The sequence below is a fragment of the Chenopodium album genome, chromosome 26 (assembly GCF_948465745.1).
Source record: "Chenopodium album chromosome 26, dcCheAlbu1.1, whole genome shotgun sequence".
Taxonomy (NCBI): Eukaryota; Viridiplantae; Streptophyta; class Magnoliopsida; order Caryophyllales; family Amaranthaceae; genus Chenopodium; species Chenopodium album.
Window position 1 is genome coordinate 28,419,287 of NC_137859.1, and position 10,432 is coordinate 28,429,718.

Below are 10,432 nucleotides of genomic sequence, written 5' to 3' on the forward strand. Positions count from 1 at the left end.
AGATGCTCCAATGTCCAAGTCCCATTGTCTTCCAAAGCTCGTATTTCTTCTTGCATAGACCAGCGCCAACCTTCAGATTGCATAGCTCCTTTAAAGGATTTTGGATCCTTTCCCAGAACAACAGCTGCAAGAAACTTGCGATAATCCACAGAAAACATGTCACAATTTATATAATGTGCTAAAGGGTAAGGCGTACCTGAAGGAGTATTGGATGACGGAGAGGACGGAGACGGATTATTAGCAAAAACGGAGTGAGTCACAAAATCACGAAGCTTCACCGAAGTAAATTTCTGTCGATGACCCTTACCCATGGCCTCTTGCTCAACTTGTTGCTCTATTTCGGACTGTTGTTGCTGCTCGGTTTGCTGTAAAACAGAGCCCTCCGCGCCCCCCCTGCGGTCTGTGGCAGTTTGCCGCGGGATGGCAGCGGAGCTAGCTGCTGTGGGCTGTGAATCAGGCCCCTCCGCAGCCCCTTTGCGGTATGTGGCAGTTTGCCGCGGGGTGCCTGCGGAGCTCTCTGCCTGGCCGTGGGTGGGCTGCTCTGTTGCGGTCTGCCTTGGCTAGGCAGCAGGGTCTGCCTCCTCGCTGGCAGCCACTGGTGGACCGTGGAGGGTGCTGGCAGGTGGCTGCTCTTCGACAAGCACACTAACATCCTCCACACACACCTCACCATCATTAAAAATCATCTCATCATCGTCAAAAACCTCATAACCCAAAAAATCCTCATGAATTTCTCCATTATCATAAGCCGAAGATAAAATATTCACATCATCCGGAGTAGTAAACGGAAACACCTCCTCAACGAATTTCACATCACGAGAAACAAAGAAAACTTTCGATTCAAGGTCATACACTTTCCAACCCTTTTTTCCAAAAGGATACCCCAAAAAAACACATTTCCTACTCCTACTTGCAAATTTATCACCGTTTGTTTTCTGATTATGAGCAAAGCACAAACATCCAAAAGTGCGGATTGCATCAAAAGAAGGGGTTTTATTGAAGAGAATTTCGAAGGGAGTTTTATTTTGAAGAAGAGGTGTGGGTGTACGGTTAATAAGATGAGCAGCAGCAAGGACACACTCACCCCAAAAATAAATAGGTAAATTAGCTTGAAATCGCAAAGCTCTCCCAACATTAAGAATGTGTTTGTGTTTACGCTCAACCCTCCCATTTTGTTGTGGAGTTCCGACACAAGAGGTTTGAAAAATAATTCCCGAAGCAACAAAATAATCATTCAAGCAATTAAACTCAGTACCATTATCACTTTGCACAATTTTAATGGTTTGAGAAAACTGTCTATCAACCATTGCAACAAAGGCCAAAAACATTCTAAAAACTTCAGTTTTATCAACCAATAAATAAATCCAAACTGCTCTCGAATAATCATCAACAATAGTAAAAAAATAACGAGCTCCACACGACGAAACATGTCGATATGGACCCCACAAATCACAATGTATTTTCTCAAAAATTCTTGACGCCCTACTATCACTTAAAGGAAACTTGTCTCTAGGATGTTTAGCACGCATACATACTTCACACCCCTTATCTAGACAATCTTTATTACTACTAACATGAGGAAGCAACTTAACTACTTTCTCGGAAGGATGCCCCATTCGACGATGTCACAACTCCAAATTTGAGGTTGCTTCACCAATGCCAACATGATGCACCGAATCCGAATTGCTAAAATAATATAATCCGTCTCTCCTAGCTCCCGTTCCAATCAGCTCCTTCGTTTGGTCCTGTATAGCACACATATAAGAGTTAAATTGGACAATGTAATTAAGCTCATCAACAAGTTGAGACACAGAAATCAAATTACAACTCAATTGAGGAACAAAAAGAACCCCTGTAAGAGTAATCTTATTCGATAAACGAACCGAACCAACCATAGAAGCCACCACGGTTTGACCATTAAGCAAACCAACAGGACATTCGAAACTCTTAGTATCAAACAACCAAGATTTTTCACCGGTAACGTGATGTGTTGCTCCTGTGTCAATAATCCAAGAAGTATCATCAAACTTACCATTCAATCGGGTTTCGGGAATTTTTGCATTACCAAACAATCCCGTAATAGCTTTCCATTGTTCGCTAGAAAAGACTTGACCATGAGAGGAAGAGTTGTCATTAGAAGCAACAGCGTTGGCACGTACTGTGCCTTGGCCACGACCAGACGAAGGCTTCCCCCCCTGGCTGCCATCTCTCGGAGGGGGTCTACCATGAAGATCAAAGCATTTAGCCTCCACGTGACCTTTCTTTTTGCAATAATTGCAGATCTTATCCGACCAACAATTCGAGGTCTCGTGACCCACCTTCTTACACTTAGCACACACCGAGGCATAACCTCCATGATCATGCACCTCCTGCCCACGACCTGCTGCTGTACGGACAGCAAAGCCAAGAGCTTCACCAGGCCTATGTTCTTGTTCCTGCTTTGCTAAACGAACCCTCTCATCCTGCACTACTAACTGGTACGCACAGTCTAGGCTAGGAAGAGGATCTTGTGACAAAATATTTGTACGCAACGAGCTATAAAAATCAGAGTATAAACCCATAAGAAAATCGTGTAACTTCGATTGTTCACGCCTAGTTTCATGTAAACGACCAGCAACACAATTTGAACAGCAAGAACATGAAATTAGAGGCTCATGATGATCCAATTCTTGCCACAAAGAATGCAATTTTCCATAATACACCGACACAGACATATCACGAGATTGTTCACACTTAGCAATTGATGATTTTAATTGTTGTATTCTAGGACCATTAGTCTGTGCAAAACGTTTCTTGAGATGTTCCCATAGAAATCGAGCCTCACGAAACTTTGAAAGGGAAGAACGTACCTCAAGGTCAATTGTGTTTGTAATCCAGGATATCAACATGGCGTTGATAGCTGTCCAGTCAGACGCCGTGCATGGAGAAACAGGGGCAGTGATGCTACCATCCAAAAAACCAAATTTGCGTCGAGCCTCCAAAGCTGTTTGCATATCAGCAGCCCAATCATCATAATTATCAGATTTTAATCGAGTAGGGGTTATGAAATCCCCGAGTCGATCTTGAGAACCAAGGTAAAAGGGGGAATTTGGTTTAATTTCAGTCGATGGGGGTGGCGGGGGTGGCGGAGGAACACCATCTCCGGCCATGTTTTAGAAAAATCGGAAAAAAACGAAAGGAATTCAACCTGCTCTTGATACCATGCTAAAATATGTAAAACATCAAAGCTTGAATTTCATTGATTACTCTCATCAAAATATATAATACATGTGATTCCCTAATTTGATAGAATTAGGAAACTACCCAAAAATATACTGAAAAGATATTATGCCATAAAATAGGTAACAAAATATATCCTAAGATATTCTCAAAATATATCCCCCAATATATACCTTTTGTTCATTTTAAACCAATATGTTAGTTTAACAACTTATGATCAGATTATTTTTGTTTAGTATTAATTACTCCATATATAGGTTTAATAAAATCTTCATAATGCTTAATCAATTTATGGAAGGCGTAATAATATATGTTTAATCGTACCGATACCGATTTGACTTAAACTTGAACCAAACCTAGAGCGAACCAACTTTAATATTATTCGACCTAATAATTATCTAACCCAACCCTACCTGAACCCGTATTTAACAACTATTAACCTGCCAAACCCGACTCGACACTACATAAACCTAAAATTAAACCCGACTCGAATTTGACTCGAATCGAACCCGACCTAAGGGTGAATGGCCTGAAATAATTTGAACCAAAATAGACATGCCACGAGCCTGAGCCTAATTTGGAGGCTAGATTGACTTGGCATAATCTGAATCTTATTTGACTCCACCAAAACTTGACTTGAATACCAAAATCTTCATCTTTACTTTAAAATATACTCAACTACCCCACTACCTCCATATTTTATTACTTTATCCAATTTCTCTTAAAACTCCGCACATGAAGAGATGGAGCAAGTATTTAAAAACGGAGTAAGGAGGGAGTACCTAATATACATTAATCCTCAATCTTTAACGCTTTGCCAACACCATTTAGATGGATAATTATATGGTTAAAAAACCCATAATTTGAAATTTAAAAAAGAAAGAAGAAACAAAGCTAGAAGACAATAAGAAAGACACTGGTGGAGTCTGTAGCACTCTATACAGTCCTACTCATTTCCGGGAACAACAATTCACAAGCACCTACGCCCTACAGCAGCCTCTCTCAGTACTCACACCTAATCCTTATTTCTTTTTTATCACGAGCTAAAGATCGACAAAACTAAATTAAATAAAAAAATATTAGTGGGCCCTCCATTTTTTAAATCAATGGCTGACCGACCGACTACTCGGATAAAAGCGAAGAAGACGACGTTTAGAAACAAAAAAAAGGCAACAAAAAAAACCAATTATTCTCTACTCTCTATACTCTCATCTTCTCATACTAGTTTATTTTGGTGTTTTCCTGTAAGAGGGGCGGAACTTAGATCAAAACAAAAACAGTTCAGCTTGAGCTTTCGCATTAATTAGTTAATTCTAGTGATGGTAGTTGTTACCAAGTAAAGTTTATTGTAACAATATAGTAATAGAAGTAGTAAATTATTTTTGGTGATAGCTTAGGTTTCTTGTTGTTTTGGTATAATCCGAACAGATCATTGAATACTTGATCGAATCGAGTTAACTCGAAATAGTCCTATATACACCCAAAATACATATTACTAGTACTAATATCTTTGTTGCTTTTCTTACCAGACCTCTTAAATTCTAGTGGTTTTTCTTGGAAGTTAGCTGTTTTTTTGTTTTTTATTTTCATTTTTTTTTTCATCCAGGAGTTTGATATAAACTTCCAAAACCCAAGAAAATAACAATGAATTTGCAAGGTATTGGAGATGGTTTTTCTTTACGTTCGTCAATCACAGGATTTCATGAAAGTCTTATTCAACAACAACCACTACTCAGTAACTCTAACCCTAAACCTTCTTCGAACAACAACACCAACAACAATAGTAATCCTCCGGTTTCGAAGAAGAAGAGAAATCTACCAGGAACTCCAGGCAAGTAATTATGTCTCATCTCTGTCATTTAACATTTGTTTCTATTGTAACTTGACTTTTTGCTATTTATAGATTTTTTTTTTTTTTTTTGGAAAGAAATAGGTTACTTATTTTGATGCAAAGCAATAAATTGATTTATTGCAAGCTTAACTTGAGTTTTGCATTAGTAGTTGACATTTTACTAAAGTATATCGTTGATTATTGAAGTAACTTTATTTGTAATTATAGCAAGAAATAATACTTTGTATGTTCTTTTCCTAGCTTATAGAGATTCGAGCAACTTTTTGACTAATATTATGGATATATAGGATCAATCATTTAATATGGATGATATGTTTTTATTTCAAAACCAACCCATTTTTAGTCAAAAAATCCACGAAATTACAACTATGTCAATCGTCTAATTTAATCTCTAAGATTTATCATTGCTCTCTGCAGACAATTTTTGTTAGACCGTTAATATCAATTTAATTATTTTACAAGTTTTCAAATAATTATTTTTTAATGATTGGATGATTGATTTTGGTTTGTCACTTAATATTATCATTATATCTTGAATTACATGAACAGATCCGGATGCGGAAGTCATCGCTTTATCACCTAAAACGCTTATGGCGACAAATCGATTCATTTGCGAAATATGCAACAAAGGATTTCAAAGAGATCAAAATCTGCAGCTACATAGGAGGGGTCACAATTTACCATGGAAACTACGACAACGAACAAACAAAGAAGTAAAGAAAAAGGTGTACATATGCCCGGAGAAAACATGTGTGCACCACGACTCGTCTCGAGCTCTCGGCGATCTTACCGGAATCAAAAAACATTTTAGCAGAAAACACGGTGAGAAAAAATGGAAGTGCGAGAAATGTTCTAAAAAATATGCAGTGCAATCAGATTGGAAAGCTCATACTAAGACTTGTGGTACTAGGGAGTATAAATGTGACTGTGGTACACTTTTCTCTAGGTATGTGCAAATTTAATTTTATTCTTGCTCTTTCTTGTTTTAGAATTTTTTAGAAATTTGGTACAATTAATGTGAAATATATTACTCCTTCCATCAAATAATATAATAACTTTTTTCTTTTAAAAAAACGGTAAATAAGAAATTGGAAGAGAAAGTGGATGAATGGTCTATTAACTTCAGCTTAATTTCAGTTCAGTTTAGTTTCAATTTATTCAGTTCAGTTCATTTTAGTTTAGCTCATAATTTAGTTCAGCTCAGTTCAGTTCAGCTCAACTCTATTTAGTTAAGTTCAATTCAGCTCAGTTCTGTAAATTTGAATATGCCCGAAGTACATTAATAAAAGTGAAAAATAGAATCATAGACAATAGTTAGAGAGAGAAAGGGGGCAAACGTACAAGACATGTGCAAAAATTTAAGGACAATTTAGAAAGTACAATGAATAAACTTAAAGAAAAGTGAGGGTATAATGGCCTTTACATGCTATGTAAAAATTTAAACAGAAACAACACTTTAGAACTCCAAAATAGGAAAGCAGGAACTATATTATGTGATGGAAAGGCAGAAAGACTTGCGTGGACCTGGTCCACAATAATATTATTTTGGACCCGAGGTTTATACACACGCAAATGATATTATATTGAACATAGTGACCCTTATTTTTGACATAGTAACTTTATTTTTAGCATAGTAACCTTTATTAAAACTAGTATAACACTTAATATTATTGTGAAGTTGAAATACGGCGTATGACCCTAATTTTTACATAGTGACCTTTATTATTTATAGTGACCACTATATAAAATATTTCATTGAAAAAATTAACCTCTTACAGCGTATTTATTATTAAAATGACTTTTATTTCAACATAGTAACCTTATTTTTATTATAGTGACCTTATTTTTTATCAATAAAACAACCATAGTTTCTCTAATGTTAATGGTCCACAATAAATTAGTGTGAATCAGGTCCATTTAAGAATTTGTAGACGGCAAGGTTATCTACCTTTCACATTATTTGCAACAATCAAACATTTTTTACTCACGTTTTTATATGTGTCAAATCATTGCAAATAATATGAAACAGAGTTAATATATAGTTGTATACTTTATGATTAATGATTTTGGGTTTTGTCATGAATTTGTAGGAAAGATAGTTTTATCACACATAGAGCATTTTGTGATGCCTTAGCTGAAGATAATGGGAGGAATTCTTCATCAATTGTACCTCCAACTCTAAGTTTCAAGACAGATACTAATAATAAGCCTATGATTGATCCTCCTCAACCCGGTTTTCGCCACGAGTTTGTGAGCCAAGGGATACAAGATCATGTTGGTGGAATTTCACCGTTTAACTCGCTTTTCCGGCCCGATTTCAACTCAATGGCCGGTGGCAATACTCTTACAACAGGTTAGTTCATGAGTGTTTTTTAATAAGCAACTGAAAACATGTGACTTGACAATATATTGCAGAGTTTACTCGGATATATTATCCACCGACCGTTTTCATACTATGTAATTGTTATTACTGAATGACTAAAATGAGCCTAGCTAATTATTTAACTTGGGGTTTAATATATTTGTCCAGATTTTTAAGTAACTAGGCCTTGTTTAATATTAAAATTATAAAAATATGGAGTAATTTAATTTTCTTCGATAGTATAATTTTACAAAATAACTTATTACATATAGTTTATAAAAAGTAGTTCAAATTTAATGTTGGTTATCATTATACTACATCCGTTGCATATTATTTACAATTATTTGACATAAAGTAGAGAGGGAAAGTGTTTAATTGTTGCAAATAATATATAACGGAGGTAGTACGAGTATTATTTTGATTGATCTTGCAACTTAAAATAAAAAGACAATTTTGAATTTCCTAAAAAAAAAAAAAACAATTTTGAAATGTTCACGTTAATCTAGCAATTTATGCGGAAAAACTTGTATGTTCACGTTAATCTAGCAATTCACTTGAACACTAATACAAGTACTATATTACTCTACTACGGGCCTACTCACATTTACTAAAGTGAGCTGAACTGAACAGATTGGAGGTGAACTGAACTAAACTGAACTGTAATGAGCTGAAAAAATATTTTATGAGAGAAGGTATATTAAGAACTGAAATGAATTGAACTGAACTTATTGGAGTTCCTGAAGTAAACTGAAATTAAACTTAAGCTCATCGTTATAACTTTTTAAAAAGATACTCCCTCCGTTCCACAATGATGTTCCTGTTTTGAATCTTTGACTTTTTTAAGAAAGAGAGAATCTTCTAAATTTCTCTTAATCTATAAGAGCAAATATAGTCATGTGGGATCTAGTTTGATTCGTCTTGGTGAGTAGATTATTAATATCTAACTTTTATAATTTTTGCTAGTGTGAGATTAAAGATATTTGCGGTCAAAGATGGGTAAAATTTTGCATCGATTTGCGAAACAGGAACATCATTATGAAACGGAGGGAGTAATTATTACTCCGTATATGTGTGACTATAATTTAAAACAAGTGACTGAATGAGAGTAGATGATTATATACAACAAATTTTTCAACCGACGTTTCATGGTACCTGCAAATTTAAATATGAGTGAATCAATTGACTATAACTAAAATTGCAACGGTTTTTGTAGGTTTTCCTGAGATGGTACAAATGGCAGCGCAGACTAACCTTTTCGGTTCATCTTCCATCCCCAACTTTATGATGAACAATCAATTTTCATCCTTAGACAGAAATGCTACAACCCCATCCACTACTGCAAGTCTTTCCCTATCATCCTTTCCACCCGCGATGAAGGAAGAAGGAAGAGAAAACAATAACAAAGCCGGTATGGCTGAAGGCATGAGCTCTATATATTCAAATGATCAAAACAACTCATCTTCTTCCTCGTCGAACCCTTCAACTCCCATGTCAGCCACCGCACTCCTACAAAAGGCAGCTCAAATGGGCTCAACAAGGAGTAATCCTTCTTTTCTAGGTACATCTCTTGGAGTCATGACAACCTCACCATCTACCAATAACATCACTTGTAATGAGCCACAAGTGTACCATATCCCAGTTGATCCGACTCATCATCAAGAAAATTTATTAGGCGCCCCAGTATCCAATACTGGGGCGTCTGATGTAGGTAGTTGTGGTGGTGGCAGTAGTAGTATTGGTCTAGTTGGGAGCTCAAACATGGGTGCCATGAATGCGACTTCTGTGAGCAACCTTAGCCATGTGATGATACACTCGAGTACAAATTCAAACCAACTTAGTAAGCTCCCTTCTGTCTCAAATGGTCAAACTAGAGACTTTCTTGGCATGGGAGCTGGTGATGGAAGCGGTCGCCCCTTTTCGCCACAAGACCTTGCCAATTTTGTGTCAATTAGCTCAGCTATGGGACTCAACCATTTTGGTCACAAGTAGTAGCTTTTGATTAGCAACAAGTTATATTTATGTAGCTATTAAAGAATGTAAGATTAACAACAATCAGGGTAAATGAGGTTGTGCAGTAAGAACTTTTTCAGCTCCATCCTGATTGTTGAAAAGAAAAGGTAGGGTCGAAATCTAGCTGCTTGTCCATGTTATATTGCTGCTGTCTTCATATGTTTTTTGATAAGTATATTTTTTCCACTTACTATGTAGTCCCTTAGAAATGATACTACTATTTGATAAGTATATTTTTTCCACCTACTACGTAGTCCCTTATATTTTGGGAGAAAAGTTTATAGTTTTAGCTAAGTACGCTGTTATATTTCTTGTACTCACATTTTAAAAAAGTTAAGTATTCAAGTTTTGAAATTCATAACTAATTAATATTATGACAAAAAACATCATTGGCTTCAACTATTATTTATGGAAAATGCTATACATAGCCCATAAAAGCATTAAATTTACACTTGAAAATCGTAAAAAAGTTAAGAAATCATAAAAATATAAACTCTAATTACACTGATTTACGCGTGTTTTTGTCATGAATTCCTAATTTTACATAATTTCTAAGAGTGTATTTAATGCTTATATATAGCCCTTAGGGCTATAAATAACATTACCCTTAGCTTTATTTTAAACTTTTGATTAATTAATAAGTTGGTCCTCTCATATGATATACTAGCCTTGTGAACCCGAATCATTAAATCTGACTGTTTCGAACAGATCTGAAAAGAAACCGAATCATTAAAATGTAGGAGATTATAGGTACTAATTGCCGAATTAACATGAATCATATTCATATAGCACCAAACGAAGGATCTCATGCATAACACATAAAGAAGTAAGAATTATACCTTTGAAGCGTGATTCCACTAGTAATCGAGCAAGAACAAGGGAGAAAGAGAACCCCACGTGTCATTCCTCTACTAAGTCCACGAGCACGGATTAAACCTTCACTAATGCTAGTTAGTCGTTACCAAACGCTTCTATCAACTTTCTACGGA

General features: G+C 35.9%; 1 protein-coding gene across 1 annotated transcript; it reads left to right on the forward strand.

The window, feature by feature from the left end:
* The first annotated feature begins 4,863 nt into the window (after positions 1-4,863).
* On the forward strand, positions 4,864-9,514 carry LOC145618630 (zinc finger protein JACKDAW-like). The gene is made up of 5 exons (XM_081673403.1): positions 4,864-5,050; positions 5,621-6,017; positions 7,162-7,424; positions 8,647-9,042; positions 9,106-9,514. Exons 1-5 carry the CDS (start codon positions 4,864-4,866, stop codon positions 9,420-9,422), a joined length of 1,560 nt encoding a protein of 519 aa, XP_081529529.1. The 3' UTR covers positions 9,423-9,514.
* The last annotated feature ends 918 nt before the right edge of the window (positions 9,515-10,432 follow it).

Excerpts from the sequence above, each read along its gene's own strand:
- LOC145618630 (XM_081673403.1), top strand. The coding sequence starts at position 4,864 with ATGAATTTGCAAGGTATTGGAGATGGTTTTTCTTTACGTTCGTCAATC. Across the intron at positions 5,051-5,620 it reads AAATCTACCAGGAACTCCAG|ATCCGGATGCGGAAGTCATC; the intron begins GCAAGTAATTAT and ends TTACATGAACAG. Across the intron at positions 9,043-9,105 it reads ATCTACCAATAACATCACTT|GCGCCCCAGTATCCAATACT; the intron begins GTAATGAGCCAC and ends AAAATTTATTAG.